This window comes from Rousettus aegyptiacus, unplaced genomic scaffold, assembly GCF_014176215.1.
Source record: "Rousettus aegyptiacus isolate mRouAeg1 unplaced genomic scaffold, mRouAeg1.p scaffold_m13_p_16, whole genome shotgun sequence".
NCBI classification, from domain to species: Eukaryota; Metazoa; Chordata; class Mammalia; order Chiroptera; family Pteropodidae; genus Rousettus; species Rousettus aegyptiacus.
This window is the reverse complement of record NW_023416291.1, coordinates 43,972,117-43,989,773: the sequence shown is the minus strand read 5'-3', so window position 1 is coordinate 43,989,773 and position 17,657 is coordinate 43,972,117. Positions and strand designations below refer to the sequence as shown.

Here is a 17,657-nt window from a genome sequence, read left to right as displayed (position 1 = left end):
TCTTGTTCAGCTTACTTAGCAGTTCAATGAAATGGAACAGTCCTTCAATTAAAATCAAATGATGCATACATTTAATTCTTTTCTCCTCTTACCGGGTAATAATAGGTTTGGAACATAGGTGGAGGGGTTGAGGAAAAAATGGAGAAGAGGGTACCTGCCCACCTGCTTGTATTTTCGAAGGACACAGAGGGCTATAACCAGCGGCGGGCTCCAGGAGAAGGAAGTGGTCTCGGCTCCGGTCTCTGGGCCCCCGTGCGCGAGGCCGTGGCCTTGGGATGACTCCTGCCCCATCCAGACCCTCCTGAACCCCTCCCGATGCAGGCTCACACGGGCCACTGTGGTTGGTGTGTCAGTCTCTTGATGGTGGCTTGGGTCTAATTGATTGCTCTTGGTCAGCTGGGGTCCAGTGGCTTCAACCACAGTCCTCGTCGGGTCATTTTTCACGGATGCTCTCATGGCTCACCTAGAGGAGAAAGGGGGTGCTGGGTGAGCTCCAGACTGGGTGGAAGAAGGGGCCAAGGAGGAAGGTGGCACCCCACTGAGTCCCTTGGAGGACATCAGAAGAGAAATGAACCTCTCCGCTTTTGTGGCTGCAAAATGCTGGGAGAGGGGAGAGCAGAGGGCTGGACAAGAGATGGCTGGGTCAGGGCAGGGACAGGGTGGTGGCGGGAAAAGCCACGGGCCCTGGAGCTGAGATTAGAAGCTCGGTCTTCTGGTCTTGATGCCGTGATGCTAAGTGAGTTAATTAACCTCTCTAGGCCTCCATTTCCATATCTGTAAAACAGGGTAATAATGCCAACTTCAGAGACCTGTGGTCAGAGTAAGACGTGGTGATGTCGGGGGAAGCATTTGGTGTGACATTGTACAGATGCAGGACGTGCTTGTTAATAGATTAGAGATACCGCGTCCCTTTGTGCTGAAGAGGAAGCTCATGCCCTCTGCTCTGTATTCCATGTTCTGGAGTGGTTAGCGGTGACCCCAGCCTGACTCAACGGCACATGGAACACCTGCCCCGTGCCAGGCTCCGTCCACGCACTTACCTACAGTTGCTCATTGGGCGTCTCATTCAGCCCTCACCAGGACCGCTGTCACCTCTATTTTGCAGACGAGGCGACGGAGGCCTGGAAAGGGTTAATAACCTAGGCAAGGTCACACGCTAGTGAGCCGCTGAGCCACGGTTCAGACCCAGGCAGCATGACGCGATGTCAGAAATGGGACCTCGTGGCTGGTTAGGTTTCTGTACAGGGGCTGGGGCGGAGGGGAGAATTCTCGCAGAATTCAGGGCCTCCTGTGGGCGGAGATCAAGCATTGTTATGTGCTGCAGCCTGCCCCGAGGGCCTGGTCATGTCCAGAAGGGCTCAGTCTGCATTTCCCAGTGTGGCACCAAGCTCTGTCTCCAACCCACCAGCTCCTAGCACTCGGAGCTGCCCCAGAGTGAAGAGCCCGGTCTCTGAGCTCATCTCTCTCTGCTTCTTTGTTTTGGGACAGAGGATTCGTTGAATTTGCTGATGCTCCCGGAACCGATAATGGCTTCTCTAAATGGAAGGCTTGGAACAATCATTGTTTATAACAGTTCCCATTCAATTAAACTTGAAGAAATAATTACGATCTTAAAGCAATTTTATTAGCATACAGCATATTACGTTCGCGTCTTTTGAAGTTTGCTGCAGGTCTTATTGGGGTGCACGCACACCGTTTTCCCTGCGTGTAACCGGGGCGCGTGGACTGTATTGTCGCCTGCTTTTTATCCCTTAGCACGATTTCACATTCGATGTCGCATATGTTGGCACAGTGTACGCCCTCGTCACTTTCAGTAGAGATGGGGATTTCCGTGGTGCATCTGTCAGCCCTTCCTCTCTAGCTGAGCTGGGGCGAGCGCCCGGGGCCGTGAGCATGCGCCGTCCCGTATTTTCTCATCATCCGTTTTCCAAGTCGCTCTCGGCGAAGCGCTCCCGTACCCCTGGCTCTTCCGTGTGGGTTAGTCGGGCCCTTCGGGGGTTTGGGCTTTGGTCGGTGACCTTTTCACTGTGCCTTTTCTGGCTGTTTTGAACTTGGACAGAGGAGATCACATCAGGTCAGAGAGCAGAGCTAAGTAGCCGTCAATAATTTTTCTGTTTTAAGTGACAGAGACCCAATTAGCTTAAGAAAAATTAAAAAGGAATTTATTGGTTTCCGATAAGTTATAGAGAGGGCAGGAGAGTGTTCCAGGACTCATGGCCAGCTGCCCAGCCCGCACATGCTGGCTCTAGGGTCCATGTCTGTGTGACCTGCCTCTCGGGGCTACCCCGTCCTCACTGTGAAAAACGTCTCCTTGGCGGGGGAGGTGTTTCAGAATATTAAATGAGATAACAGTGTCCAGCACATAGTAGGTCCTCAGTAAACATTTGCTCCCTTTCCTCTTTCTCCACTTCAACCAGTAGGAACCCATTAGTTTCCTAAAAACGAAGCAACAACGATGACAAAAACGTTGGGAAGTCGACAAGAACTTCAGACCAAAAAGCCACGCATCGGCCAGCATTGCCGTGTTTTAGGGTTCTGTGGGAGCAATTCACCCCAGTATTATAAAGGCCAGAGAGATTTGAGAAGGTATATGTGTTTGGGAAGGTGTTTATAACATGAATCAAGGGAGTGTCTCATGGGTGTCTGTACACTCTTGGCTACGACCAGAGCACGGAACGGAGAGGTGTGTGTCCAGGCGTGTGGTGTCTGTGTGGGAATGAATAGGGAGGGGTGTGCGTGTACAGACATGCACACTTTTTGCCGAGTACCCATGAGCCTTCACGCTATGGCCCGAAGCATTACTTTCTCCCGTGACTGGGCCATAAAGTGGGGGTGGCGAAAGCTGACACCAGGGAATGGGGTCCGTAGGGTCCCTGCAGCCTGCGTCCAGGCGCCCAGAGGGCCTGTGAAAGCGCGGACTGCTGGGCCCTGACCTGTAATGTCAGACCCCCAGGTCTGGGGCGGGGCCTGAGAATTTGCATTTCCGCCAGTTTCCCAGTTGACGCTGATGCTGTGGTCTGTGGACCACACTTTAGGACCACTGACCTGTAGGAGGGCCACCCCCGGCCCGGTCTGTATGGTTTCTGCTTGTATGGTTGGTCTTTGCACAGCTGGCTTGCCTCTCTTTCCTTCTGCAGAAGCTCATCTGTCCATCAGACAGGGTTGCCGGATATAAACAAGAATATAGGATACCCAGTTACATTTTGAATTCCAGATAAATAACGGAAAGCTGGTTAGTATCAGTATGGCCCAGATACGGCACTGGGACATGTTTATACCAAACAAGTATTATTGCTTATCTGAAATTCAAATTAAATAGACGTCCTGTATTTAATCTGGCAACTGCCGAATCAGATCGAGGGTCAAGCGTCTCTCTCTCTGTCTCTCCCGCTGTTCTCCTGTGATTGAGTAGGCTCCAGCTGCTGAGGCATCAAGCCCAGGGAGGGTTCGGCGCTGTGGACGGGTCCACTGGCTGCCCTGAGCTCATTCGGCAGTCTCGACTCGCTCTCGCTGAGGTGGACTTGGCGCGTGTCCATGCTGCTCCGCTCGCTCTCCGTTTTTCTTTTTCTTTTTCTTTTTTTCTGTCTCTATCTGCCTCTTCCTCTCCTGCTTTCTCTTACGCCATCTTGCCCGTGGAGGCTCTTAAAGGAAAAGGAAGACATTTGAGACGCGATCCGGGGCTGATCTAGGAAAGTCTGTTCCCTGGCAGCGCGAGTGGAGTCCGAGAGACCGGTGACCTCAGGGCGTTCAGCGGGGGAGAGTGGCCTGTGGCCCAGGGATGGAGCGGAGGTTCCCAGCTGGCTCGGCGCGCACGAGGAAAAGGCTGACACCTGCCTCGGAGGCGGCACCTGCCAGGGCTGGGCTGGGAGCGGTCACCAGGCTGTGCGCCGTGGTCGGAGTGGAGCGCGTCACAGGCTTGAAGGAAATTGCCACCGTGTGGTCCCTGAAGCTGGCAGAGGGCTCCGGCCGCCGTGGACTTCAGCATGCCTAGAGGGGCAGAGAGAAACCTGAGCCATCAAAGGCCTGCTGGAGACTCGGACAGGGCATCCTCCGACATGGCCTGTTTGCCACCCCCGCCTGCCAAGGCCGCCTTGACCCCGAGAATGGAGGAATGGAGGAACAGAAGGCCGAGCCGCCTCCCTCGCTTCTCCTTTCCCCTCTGCCGTCCGTCTGCCGGTCTTGGGCCTGCTCCTCCACCTCCCTGTGCTTTGGATCGAGCTGCGGGCCTGGGGCGCAGGAGGCGGGCCGCAGTCTCGGGGGAGCAGGGCAGCCCTGACCGTCGGTCACCCCGCGGTCTGGCAAAGGGGCCTCGTGCATGTTGCCCTGCTCTGGGGACCCGGGCTCCTCATCCTGTGTCCTCACGGACATTGGGGCAGGGGGGGCCATCGTTCGCCTGGGGTCCAGCGGGGTGACTCGGGAGCCTGGCGGTGAGGAAGGGAGAGAGGGGGCCATCTCGCGTGGCCTTGTGTGGGACCCACACCCACCCTGGCAGGATGAACAGGTTTTTTTTTTTTTCTTCTATTAGACGCAGGGAAGGCTGGTTCCTGTTTGCACTTGCCAGTGGCGGGCACAGTGCTGGGGACGAGACACCTAGGTAGAGAAAGAGGACAAGGGGGATCGGCGCCCCCTCTCTGTGCCCGGCTCACCAGCGCTGCGCTGTGCCACGAGGGAGGCGGGCAGGCACGGCTCCCCCCGCTTGCTAACTGGCGACACCGAGCACAGAGACTGGCCTGCCCACGGCCACAGAGCGGACGAGGGATGGACAGAGCACGGCCGCGTGACAGGGTCCTCTTCTCCTCTCTCCCGGCCCCCTCCAAGAGGCGCCCCCCTGCTCCCCCCCCCCCCCCCCCCCCCCCCCCCCCCCCCCCCCCCCCCCCCCCCCCGCGCCTGATGCCGGACTCCCCGCCTCCGCCTCGTGCTCCGCCTCCTTTCCGCCCCGCTCGCCTCCGGTCACGGCCTCGTCTCTCTGCGTGGGGCCGTCGCGCAGTCCTGGGTCACACGTTCACTCCGCCAGGCCGAGGCCTCGTGGGCGGGGAGGCCAGGCAGTGTCCTCGGGGACCCCGGCGTTAGGGACCGGAGCGCTAACCTCGCAGAAGGGGCGCGAGCCTGCGTGCCGGGCAGAAGTGGCGCTGTCCGCGAGACGCCCACTCCGGCGGGTGGGGCCCTCCGGCCCGCGTCCTGGGGCGGCGTGCTCCCCGGGGGCTCTGCCCCGCCCCCGGTAGCTGGGATTTCCTTTCCGATACCGCGGGGACGTGCGTGCCATTCCCGTCCTCAGCCTCTCAGTCTCGGGGCAGGGGCTCCGCATACATTTGGAGCAAGGACGAGTGGATAACCGCCGGGGTTTGGAGGAGATAGATGGATGAAGAAATAAGTAAGAGTCTGCCCCCCTGGGCACGTGTGTTCCGGCGGGAGAGACCGAACGGGGGAACACCGGTAAGTCTGTGCAATTCAGCGTGGAATCGCCTGGTCCAGAGGACGTGCGCCCCTGGAGTACAGAGGTGAGTGGTCAGAAGGGGCTTCGCGGGGCAGGACTGCAGGTGGGCCTTGGGGAGGCGGCGCCAGAGAGCCAGGCCGTGCGTGCGATCGGATGGCACGCCCGTGTCTGGGCTCGGAGGTGGCATTTAGCCGCCTCTTTGGCGGGGCTGAGATGGCGACTGGCGGCTCTGCTTGCGATCGAGCAGCCCCATATCCTGCGGGAGCTCGGTTCTGGCTCGATGCTGCCCAGCGAAGGCCCTCCTTAGGGCCGGGCCTGACCACCCACGTCCCTCCTTCTGGAGGGAGACGTCCGGCCAGAGCAAACTTCGGAGGGGCTGCGTGAGCGTTTTGCGGCTGCTGTGACCAAGCGCTTCAAACAGAAATTTATTCTCTCGCCGTTCTGGGGCCCAGAAGTCCGACATCGGCGGGGCGCCGGCAGGGCCAGGCCCCCTCTGGAGGAGGGAGGACCTGTTCCGCGCTGTTCTCCCCGCCTTGCGCTGCGAGCCACCCGCGGTGCTCCTGGGCTTGTGGGCTCCTCCCTCCATCCTCTACCCTGTCTTCACACGCGTGATCACTCCGTGTCTCTGTCTCTTCTCCTCTTCTTATGTGGACAGCGGTCATGGGATCGAGGGCCCACCCTGCTCCACTGGGACCTCGTCTTGATTAAATCTGCAGAGAGCTTGTTTCTACATAGGGCCACATTCACGGGGACCAGGGATGAGGACAGCAGCATATCTTTTTTGGGGTGACACAATTCAACCCACATCAGGCGCTTAAAGATTCTGTTGGCCTCCAGCTCCCCTCTACCTATTATAGTTTCTGTCCCCTCTCAGGTCTTTGGGGGGTCTGGGGTGGGGGCGGAGGCCACCCCTCTCATCCTTTCGTAATGCCTTCTCTCACTTGCCGGGTTGTGGAGTGGGACAGACACTGGTCTTGCCGTTCAAGACCACGTTTGTTTCCGGAAGCTTGGTGGGAAATGCTGCTTCTCCCTGTCTTGGGGCTGGGTGGTGAGGAGCTGGAGGGTATGTTTCCAGGCAGGAGGGAGGGCGGAGGTCACTGCAGATTCCCTTCTTGCTTCCTGTGAAAGACAAAACCCTGCTGTTTCTGGAAGGACCTTAGGGGCTTCCGCATGGGAGCGGCGGGACCTGCCGGAAGGGTCGCCCGCCTTGCGTGGGAGTCTGGGACGGGGTCCTGGCTCCGCTGGTCAGCGGCCCTGGGATCTCGGGTGTTACTTAGCTTCTCCGAGGCTCGGCTTCCTCCTCCGCGAAGTGGGGTAATCCTAGCAATGGCGGTCCGACCTCACAGACATTTTGCGAGGATTCAGTGGTAAACGATGGGTGTGAAAGTACCATTTCTCAGATCATTTTTTTTTTTGTAAATTGCGGTGAATTATACATCATGTAAAAGTTACCACGTTAACCACTTTTAAGTGTCCAGTTTTGTGGCATTAAGCACATTCACACTGTTGTACAAGCATCACCACCATCTTTTCTAGAACGTTTTCATCTTCTCAAACTGTGAAAATACCTCTAAAATTATAAACTCAGAGCGCTGTTTATTTATTTGATGAATAAGGAAACCAAGCACCTGAGAAGTGGGAGCTCACCTAAGGCCGCTGGTGACTAGGGGCCAGGCCGAAGGGAGAACCGCAGCCTCCTGACTTAGTTTGGTCCTCCTCATCCTCCATCTCCCGCACCTTGCAGCCTCTGTGGGCTGCAGGGATTAGGGTCACACAAGGCCTCGCTGGGGTCAAATCCCGCCACAGGGCTTCTTCCCTCTCCCAAACCCCATCTCCCGGGACCCTGGGGCCTCCAGGCGAACCAGAATTTGTCCCGTGGTGGGACCCAAGCAGCTGCCTGCTTTGAGGACGGTCTCCCCAGTCTGCCCTGGGTTCTCGCTCTCATTTTTGTCTCTACCTGCCCCTTCTTCGAAAGGAACAGAGCCCAGTGGAGAATGAGGTTTTGTGAGGCACCTCACGGTGTGGGAAGAGCAGGGACAGGAAGTCAAGGGCTGGATTCTGGGTTGCGTGTAATGCTCTCACTGAGTATGTATTTGTTGATGTCCTAGTATGTGTTGTCGTTGGGAAAATCTCAGAGAGTAAGACCTATCACTTGCTGTTTGCAGCTGCCGTGAGGCACAAAGAATATATTTGAGGACCTCGTGGCAAAGGGCACTCGCCTGTAGGAGGCAGTGATGGTGTGTGTGGGGCGGGGGAGACGGTGCCCCAGCCCAGGCTGACGCCGACAGCCTGTGCGTGCTAGGCCAGGAGGAGGAAGGAGGCTGTGCAGGTTGGCCGTGGTGCCCTGGGCTCCATGTGACCCTCCGTGTCCAGTGCTGGGGGCTGGGGACAGACTGGGTCGCACAGCACCAGGCAGCTCATGGCTGAGGGCGGAGCAGAGGGCTGTGGGAATGCAGCTAGGAAGCGCTGTCCCCGAGTGCTGACGGAGAGGAGTGGGCGCGGGCGGGTCACGTCACCAGGGGAAGGAAAGGCTGGTGCTGCCTGGCGGAGCTGGTGGCGGGTCAGGGGCGCCCTTGGGACGTGTCACCCGGGGGACTCGCGTACCTCCGCGGGGCCGGCTCCTTGCACCTCCGACGCATCCTGTGAGGTGGCCGGGCCAGGGTACCCATTCTGCAGGTGGGAAGAGTGACGTGTTTCCGGAAGGACTCGGGCAGGGTCACCAGGAGTGCGGCCCAGCAGAGAGCAGAGCCCGGCTTTCCTGCCGTGGTCCCGGACGTCCTTGGCAAAGCTGCCGCAGGTTCCCTCGGTCCCTCGGACCCAAAGATCCGTCCGGAGCAGGCCATGCTGCAGCTGCGGGCCCGGCTCTCCGGGACTCCCGCCCTCCGGGGGCTCCCGGCCTCGAGCCCCGCAGCTTGGTGCCCTCCACGTTCCTCCTCCTCCCCATCTTTCGAGCTTCCCGCACCTGCAGCGGCCCCACTAAACCGCTCTCCCTCTCTCCGGCTCTCCCGACACCAGGTCCCGGCTGGCGGACTTCCACGCCAACTGTCGCGCCTCCTACCAGACGCTCACCAGCTGCCCCGCCGACAATTACCAGGCGTGTCTGGGCTCCTACGCTGGCATGATCGGTAAGCCGCCCCCACGCGCCCGGGCTCGCCGTGGGCTCCTGGCCGCCACAGTCTCACGGTCTCAGCCGGCGGGCGGGGGCGGAGGCCCAGCTCCAGGCCAGTGGGTGGACAGCCTGAGCGCGCACCTCCCCTGGCGCAGTTTCAGATGGAGCCGCTGTGGGAAGCCAGAGGAGAGGTCGCCTCTTTATCGGGGGCGGAGGACGCCCCAAACCCCTTATAGGCTTTTGAAATAAGAAGAAAACGTTTCTTTTACTGTATGGGTCTGACACTCCAGGTGCTGCACTAAGCAGTTTACAGGGACTGTCTCATCTAAATCTACAGCCAGTGCTTACTAGGGAGGTGTTGGGATCTCCATTTGACAGATGGGGAAACTGAGGCTTAGAGAAGCGTAACTTGCACGGGTTCACCTAGTCAGTGCGTGCGCACTGGGCACTGGGATCCGAGCCCAGCGTGGAGCCTGGTTGCCCTAACTCCAGGACACACCCTGCTTGGTGGCCAAGGAGGAAGCAGGGGGCATGCTGTGGGTGGGGGGGGCTCCTTGGCGTCCTGTTCTGCCCCCTGCGCCCACGCCCTCTGCCCCCCGCCGACCCCGTGGTCGCTGGCATGGTAATGCTCTGAGCTGGGATCGTCCGTTGAGATGATGTGTGTTTGGGGGCAGGTGGCAGGGAGGGAGGGTCCCAAGCCTCTTCTCTGCGGTGCCTGGGGTCCGGGGGCCCTAACAGGAGGCCTCACTGCTCCCCTCTCCTTTGCCTCGCTTCCTCCCTGCCCAGGGTTCGACATGACACCCAACTACGTGGACGCCAGCCCCACGGGCATTGTGGTGTCGCCCTGGTGCAGCTGTCGCGGGAGCGGGAACATGGAGGAGGAGTGTGCCAAGTTCCTCAGGGACTTCACGGAGAACCCCTGCCTTCGTAAGTCCCGCGGCCGCCGCCCTCCCCAGGGCCCCTCAGGGCCGCCCGAGCTGTTCCCTCCTTCCTCCGTCCGAGTGGCCCGTGATCTTCCGCAGCATGGGCGTTGCTGACCGAGCCCTCGGTTTGGGGCTCTCGGACAGCCACACCAGGGCTGTCGGTAGGCGAGCCTCGGTTTACCCCGGAGGCCTTGAGCCTGTGTCAAGTCGAGGCTGAAGGTTTCTGTTCTGTTATCCCCACAGCTTCAGCCGGGTTCCTCCGGGGACAGCGCTGTGCTGAGACCTCCCCTGTCTGTCACCTCTCCCTTGAAGGATTTATTTTCAAGGATCCCCTTGGAATCGGCGACTTTCTTTTCAGGTTGTCACACTCCTAATGCACAGGCCGGAGAGCGAGCGAGCCACCAGCTCTGTCTGCCTCGGTCGATCTCCCTCCGCGGTCTTGACAGCCCGGCTCCCCACGCCCACCGGAAGCTCTCCTCCCCCTTCCCTTCCCTCTGATCTTCCTTTGGTCCGTCTGCCCTTGCTCCCTTTCCGTATGTATGGCCCTGGGGATTCAGAGGTAGAAGTCCCAGTGCCCGATGGCGGTACATGTGGTCACAGGCTGGGGGAGACCGTGCCGGCTGGGGATGCCTCTGCCAGCCTGGGGGAGGGAGCCCCTGGAGGCTTCTCAGGGGCTGGCCCACTGAGGGATCGGGGCATCGGTCAGCTAAAGAGGCAGGGAGCGTGAGGACCCCTGGAGTTGTCTGGACAGGTGGAGAGAGTCCCCTCCCAAAGGGCTGGGCAGACCTGAGGGTGTCAGCGCCTTACAGTTTTGCAGGGGTCCAGGTGGAGGTGTGGGCCGCGGCAGGGAGTTAGCATGTGGGGTCGTGGTCAGATCTGCATTTCGGAGGGATCACTCGCTGCTTCTGGGGTCGGGGGGCTGGGGGCAGGGATGTGGTTCTGACCGGTGACTCCCAGAGGGTCCGCTCAGAGGGCGTGGTAGCTGTCACGGGAGAGGACTCTGACAGCTGAACCACAGCGGCCTCAGAGAGGGTGGAGCGGGGAGCTGGAGTGGAGAGGTCTTAGGAGGTGGCCTCGAGTGATGGCAGGCGGTGGGTAGGGAGGCACCCGGGTGGGCAGGGAGGCACCCGGGTGGGCAGGGAGGCACCCGGGTGGGTAGGGAGGCTTACTGGGGGCCTTGGGGTGTGGGGAGAGACGACATCTTCAAAACTGGAAATACTCGGGGGAAACAGTCTCGATGGGGAGGCGTGATGTCCAGCTCCAGTGTGGACGTGGCGAGTTAGATGTGTGTCTGGGACGTGGAGGTGGGAATTTCTTTAAGCATTTGGTTATAGGGTCAGGTTTCAGAGATGAAGTTTGCTTATCCTTGAGTGGACCAGAGCTGACCGTGTGGGAGGGGGCGAGGCCCCCCGGGGCCGAGGGCTGAGTCTGGGGCCCTGGAATGCCAGCCGAGGGGACCCAGAGGCGTCCGAGGTGGCAAAGGAGCCGGGAGAACCTGTGCTTGGGAGGCAGGGGGCGGGGAGTGAAGCGGGCAGGGTCCGCGTGAATGCCGCTGAGCAGGGGGTGCTCGCGCCTGCCCTGGGCACAGCCCGCGCCTCCCACCCCGGCTCCCGCAATCCCAGTGCTGCTTCCCTCCTCTCTCTTTCTCATCACCTACTTTTTTTCTATTCCGGCCTCTTGCCTTTTGCAACCTTCCTCTTGCTACTTCCTTCCGTGCCCGTGAGACCTTGCATCGGAAGGGGGAGCGTCAGCTCAGTCAAGTCAGGACGAGCTACACCCTGTCCCGGCTCTGGGCGGTCACGGGGAAGGTAGCAGCCGGGACGGTGCGGGGCAGCACAGGTGGAGGCAGGCCTGATCTCTCTGCACCTGCCTGCTGCCCTCCCACAGGGAACGCCATCCAGGCCTTCGGCAACGGCACGGATGCGAACATGTCCCCTAAGAACCCCTCGTTCCGGCCCACGCAGGCCCCTCGAGCAGGGAAAGCGCCTTCCTTGCCAGATGACCTCAGTGATAGCACCAGCCTGGGGACCAACGTCATCACCACCTGCACGTCTGTCCAGGTGAGTGGACGTGGCTCTGCTGCTGGGGACGGGGACGGGGCCAGGGCGGGCCGAGGGCCTAGAGAAGCCCCACGACCTGGGCGCCAGGAGTGGGGTGCACAAGTCCCCCCTTTCAGATCAGGGGCCCCAGGGACAGGGAGGAGCTGGCAGGAGCTCGGCGTCCGCGTAGTGGTTCACGAGGCACCCACGTCGCAGGCTCAGGTGCGTGGGCCGTCACAGGCTTGCGGCAGATGGCACGGGGCGCAGGAGGATGGAGTCGTGCCCGGGCGCTAACTGTCCGCTGCTTCCCAGGCACGCGCTAGTAGATTCTGCCCACTGTACCGAATCCCCACGCAGGGCAGTGCTGGCATCCTTGTTTTACGCACGGAAATGGACTCGGAGGGCCCAGGCAGCTTGCCCAGGGCGTCAGGGCAGGTTAGAGGTGGAGTAAGATTCACCGATGTCCGACTGCTCCTTTGCCTGTCCGTCCTCGTTCACCCAGCCGCCCACCTGCCCGCCGCGTGCTGTGTGTGCAGCATGCGCCAGGGCTTATGCGAGATGCCAGGGAAACGCTGGAGAATGGGGCCAGCACGGTCCTGGGTTCAGCGGTTCTTACGGTCTCGTCCAGGGCCAAGCACTTCGACAAGCGTCAGACGTGGACTGCGGTCAGTGCCACAATAGGGGGCACAGATGGCACCGTGGAGGCGCATCCCAGGGCTCCCCGTGGAGGCGCATCCCAGGGCTCCCCACTCAGTCACTCTGCCGAGCTGGCCTCATGCCGTCACCCCAGGCACCGCCGTCGGTTCTTTGCTTAGGAGTTCGGTTCTAGTCAGACCACACACACACACACACGTGCACACACAGTCTGCCTCTGCCTGTCTGTCTGTCTGTCTCTCACACATACACACACCCACACCTGGAACAAAGAGTTTAAAATAGGACCTAATTCCGAATTCCAGGGAGAGCAGAGGAGGGGGGTGCTGGTGGGGCGCACGGGGATGTTTTAGGCAGGAGTCGGGGCTGGAATGGCCTGGCAGGTGCAGGTGGGGCGTGGCGTGTAGCCAAGGGGGTGGGCACCGCCCGAGCACAGGTGCGGGGGCAGGGAGAACAAGGCCTGGCAGTGTGCGAGGCCATGAGGGCGCCAGTCTTAGCGGGGCGGCGGGTTTGTGGGACCAGCGGTGGGTGGGCGGTCACCGCGACGTTTCAGCCGTGCAGGGTGCGGACGTTCTGGAGAACGCGGACAGCCACGTGACTGTACTTGACGGCATGCTCCTGTGTACTCGAAAATCGCTAAGAGAGGAGACCTCGGACCTTAATGTCCTCACCACAGAGGAGAAGCAGAAAGGAAAACGGCGAAGGTGTGGCCTGGCGGGTTTGCCGCGTGGCTTGTGGTGACTGTTTCGCCGCGTGTTTGTATATCGGGTCGTCGGCTTGTACGTCGTAAATACGTGTGACTCGATGGTCAGTTGGAACCTCAGGAAAGTAGGGGGAAACCCGGTGGGCATTCACAGTGCCAGGATGCGGACGAGCGGGCACGGGGCCGGTGGAGGCGTTTGGGTCCCTGGGCACCCACTGCACCGCGGGAGCCCCCGCCCCCGCCCTCCCCGGCGGCGGGCTTCCCTGTGCCGACAGCCGGCCTCTGCGTGCCCTCGCGTCGGGCTCAGCGTGGGCCCTTCTGTGTCCTGCTCCCCGCCCCCCTGGCCCCCGATTCGGGCTGCCACGCCTGTGTCCCCCTCGGGCGGCTCCTAATTACAGCGGGCGTGCTTGAGTAGTAGCTGGCGGGGGCTCGGGGGCCTGCTGCACAGGTAGTCGCCGGCCCGATTTCATGCTAGAGTGGCAGGTGACCGTGCTCCGGCATGGTCCACATGTCCCCCTGGGCCCCAGGAGCCTCCACGTGTCACCCTTCCTCCCCCAGCTCCTCGGCGCCGGCTCACTCGTGGAGCTGCTGGCTCAGCAGGCAGCTCTCCCCGTGATTAACCGTGGTCATGCGAGGTTCGAAGCCGTGGCCTCCTGCCCCACCGCAGCCTCTTCGGTGCCTGACGACGCTACTTACCTGTTCTCCCAATTTTCCCGTAGAAGTTTGCTGAATCGTTGCCCGACCTCATTTCTCCCCGGCCTGGTTTTCTGTAGCCTCCTGCTTACTCCGGGCTCCCTCTCTGCCTCCTGGGGGCCCCATCACCATGTGCTCTGCTCCCTATTGCCAGGGGAGCATCTCTGGATCATCCTCCTTTATAGCCCTGGATAACCAAGAGCACGGTGCCTGGCGCTGGGTAGGGCTCCATGCAGGGAGGGAAAGAGCCCAGAGCCCCCACTTCATTCGTCCCTTGGAGCTTCCTGCTCTCTGGTCTGCAGAACAGTCGGCGTTATTGTTGGAGGGCGGCTCTGCACGCCGCCGCCTCCCTCTCACAGACGCCCTCTGTGCGCCTGAGTGTGTGGAGGTGAAGTCTTTCCATCGAGAATGCAGGACGACAGGTTAGAAGGCCCTCCTGTCACCCGCTGGGCCTGCACCAGGGCGCTGCATGCAGTGTGGAGCGGGGACGGCAGTGGGTTAGCGCTTTCTCCGGCGTGTTCCTGGTGTCCTCGGCACTCCCTGGGGGTCGCTCTGGGCCGGTTCGCAGGGCCCCTCGGATCCACCAGAGCCTCAGCCTTCCCAAGGCCGAGGGGCCCCAGCGACACGGTCTCCTTTGCTCTCTGCGTCTCCACCGGCCGGTCCCTGTGGTTACCCTTGATATCGCCTACCACCTCTGGGGGATCAAAAACGAGTTTTGAGGGGTTGCCTCCGTCCCCCGTCACCGCACGCCTGCGTGGGCTCGGCAGCCAGCAGCTACCTCTCGTGTCCCTGTCCTGGGATGGGTCTCCTGCCCAGTACGCAGGTCTGTGGACGGCACAGCGGGACCCAGAGGCCTGTGCGTATGCGTCCGTGCGTCTAACAGGCACACGTTCCCGGTGTCTAAGTACGGCTTGTTTCGAAGCTCTGAGAGACTCGCACACATTCCTCTTTTTCTTCCCTCCCTTCAGCAATCCTTCGGAGTCATTCATTTATTCATCCGTTCGTGCATTCATGCATTTATGCAACACGCATTCTTTCTGTGTGTCACCGCGTTCCAGGCACTGAGGCTGACAGTCTTCCTAGCCCAGTACCTTGGTCCCTGTGCCAGTGGGATGGACAGGTTGCGTGCCCAGATAATCGTGGGGGAGGAAGCGATCGGTGCACCCAGAGGATGGGTCACGTGTTATGGGACCCAGAGGAGGGAGGGCTGCTTTGGACGGGGAGTGGAAGCCAAGGACTCGTGGACAAGGCGCACCCTGCTGCTAGGTCTGGAAGGGCGGGAGACTTGACCGTGGAGATGCGGAAGTGGGGTGGGGTGGCTGAGGGCAAACCAGGCGGCCGGGCAAGTGGACCAAAGGCAGGAAGTCAGGACAGCCCCGAGCAGGCTGAGCAGCGGGAGAGCGGGCCACGCCTGGCCTCTGCCTGGTTGGGTACGTTTTTATGGGGCCACCAGCACACCCTACAGTTTGCACATCGTCCATGTGAGCAGGCAGTGGGGGGTGGTCCCAGAGGACCCCGCATGGCTGGCAGAGCCCAGAACCCGTCTGGCCGTCTGCAGGAAACGTTTGTCGGCTCCTGACCTGGAGGGACTGCAGGTGGGGGGGCCCTTAGCGACCTTGGTGATGGTGGGGAAGAGGAGGGGCTGAGCTAGGGGAGTGGCTCGGCCTGGCCTGCAGTGTGATGTGAGTTGCCGGGGGAGGGTGTGTGCAGGAGGGAGGTGGCCAAGGGCACTGAGATTTGGGGATGAGACCGGGACAGAAATTGGGACGCAGGGGAGAGCCAGCCAGCTCCAGGCAGCAGTTTTCCCACAGAGACGACGCTGGACTTGGTCCTAGCACACGGGCCAGGCCTGCGGACAGAGGTGGGCAAGGGCGAGGAGGAAGAGGATAATTTCCTCCCGGCTTCCTGGGCAGGGGTCCCTCCAGGAGAGGTTTGCAGAGGGACGAGCCCCGCCGCGGCCGCTGTCTTTCCTGTGTCTGTGTCCCTGCTCCGGGTCAGGTCCCCCGGGTCCACCTGCAGCTGGTTCTCACATGTTTCTGGTGGCGCAGCAGTGTGGCTCAGCTCTTCCCACCAGGCCCGTGCAGAGCCCTGCCTCCCGCCCTGGCCGTGGCTCAGGCCTGTGCCCTCGGACCCTGCAGACTCATAAACCCTGTGCTTGCCTCAGGGGGACATGAGACTCAGAGTAGGGTCGGGGCAGGGACTGAAACGGCCCACCTCTGTTTGTCTAGACTCCTTCCACTGGAGTTCAGGAGAAGCAGGGGGAGGGGCATCGGGACAGCCTGCAGCCTGGGGGCGTGGCCTCGGCAGCCTGTAGCCTGGGGGCGTGGCCTCAGGGCAGCCTGCAGCCTGGGGGCGTGGCCTCAGGGCAGCCTGCAGCCTGGGGGCGTGGCCTCAGGGCAGCCTGCAGCCTGGGGGGTTGGAGGAAGGGTGCAGCCTCTCTTCTCCCTTCTGTTTATTGAGCTGGTGTAGAGGTTACTGTGTAGCTGTTTATTTCTTTCACTGCTGGCTTCTCTCTGTGGGGGGCGAGTGGGGTGCAGCATTCCAGGGCCAGCGGCGTTGAGGATCCCGAGCTCCCCAAAAGCTGGCCTCCTGTCACAGACAGTCCTGCGGCCAGGCTTAGAGGTCATCTATCTCATCGAGTTGTTTTCTCAAACCTCGCTTATTTTTAAGTAGTCGACTGTTATTTTATTTATTTTTTATTATATCGGGGTGACGTGGGTTAATGAGATTATATGTTTCGAGTTGACAGTTCTATCACACGTCATCTGTATATTGTATTGCATGTTCGCCACCCAAAGCCAGATCTTCCATCACTATCTAGTAGACTCCATAGTAGCTGTTTTTGCAAACACCTTTGAGCGTAACTCCATCAGAGCCTCGGCTGTAAAACAGAAGCAGAGCCGTGTTGGTTGAGTCAGGGGCGACGACCTTGATCCTGGCTTTTGGCTGCACGGGCTCCACACTTCGTGAGCACCGTGGGGAGACCAGGTGAGGACTGGGGACGGTGGGACGCAGTCAGACCGAAGACGGCGGTGACAGCGCAGTCTCTGAGGTGGGACGTGCGGGCCACCTCAGCGGTGGCCTCCTGCCTCCCTGGCTGGAGCTGCACTCGGTCCTGGGCAGTAGAATCCAGTCCTCGGGGCCGAAGGAGCCTGCGAACACATGGCTTTTTCCAGGGCCGCAGATTGGCGGCTCGGCTGGGCTGGATCTGAGCACACGGGGTCACCGGTGCTGTGGCCTTGAACAGGATCCTCGTGGGTCAGGCACCTCGTTCCGTTCCGGCTGCAGCCATTAACCTGGAGTCCTGTCTCCCAGCAGGAACTCTGTTCATGGCTGGCCCTCTGTGCGACAGCTAGTGCCTTGTTTAGCTGGCCAGATGCCTTGGGTAGATTGCCGGTGATGTCCAAGGGATTTTTAATACTTCCAGTCAAGAGCAGTGATTTAGGCATACTTTCTTGAACTTCCGAGTTGCTTCTGGTGGCCAGAGATTCTCCACAGGTGCCTTAAACATCAAGCCATTTGCAGCCGGGATAGAAACACGGTATCCCCCACCTGGTTCCTATGAATCACCGTTATGACGACGGTGACAGAGGACTGTTCTTCCTGCACTGCCTCTGGTCCTGCAGCCAAGTGGTCATGCCTGCCAGGTGTAGAGAGCCCTGGAGTCACCGCCAAGCCAGCTTTGCCTTCTCATTCTTCACCTTGACCACAGAGCTCCCAGGTGCCTCGATCTGTTCAGGTGGCCTGGCCAACACCCAACGCCGTTGCCAGATGTCTGCCTAACACACACCAGTGGCAGACCTCAGTAATCGCCCCCTTCACCGCGAGCCCGGATGAGGACTCACGGTCTTTCTGGGGCTGGCGCTCAGATGCCAGTTCTGATCTGTGGCACGCACGCTTTCCCTCGTTTATTCATTCATGCGTGGATCAAGTAAAACATTTAGCGACCTGCTGTTCTGAGTAGACACTGCTCACTGCCAGGAAAAGAAGACATGGTTCTCGCCTTGCCCAGAGGAGCTCTGAGGATGGTAGAGAGGCCAGAGAAGGGCTTCTTATTAGATTATGCTGTAAGTTGGCGGGCAGAGTTAGAACGCTTTTCTTC

General features: G+C 60.4%; 1 protein-coding gene across 4 annotated transcripts in view; it reads left to right on the top strand.

The window, feature by feature from the left end:
• GFRA2 (GDNF family receptor alpha 2) overlaps positions 1-17,657 on the top strand; it is a 75,823-nt gene that overhangs the window by 55,670 nt on the left and 2,496 nt on the right. For 3 of the 4 annotated variants that reach the window (XM_016141646.2, XM_016141648.2, XM_036233940.1), the window contains 3 exons: positions 8,450-8,559; positions 9,330-9,470; positions 11,354-11,526. In XM_016141646.2, the coding sequence (XP_015997132.2) occupies positions 8,450-8,559; positions 9,330-9,470; positions 11,354-11,526 (424 nt within the window). Of the gene's footprint in view, positions 1-8,449; positions 8,560-9,329; positions 9,471-11,353; positions 11,527-12,712; positions 13,078-17,657 lie in introns of those variants that run through there. The other variant, XM_036233941.1, reaches the window with a different exon arrangement.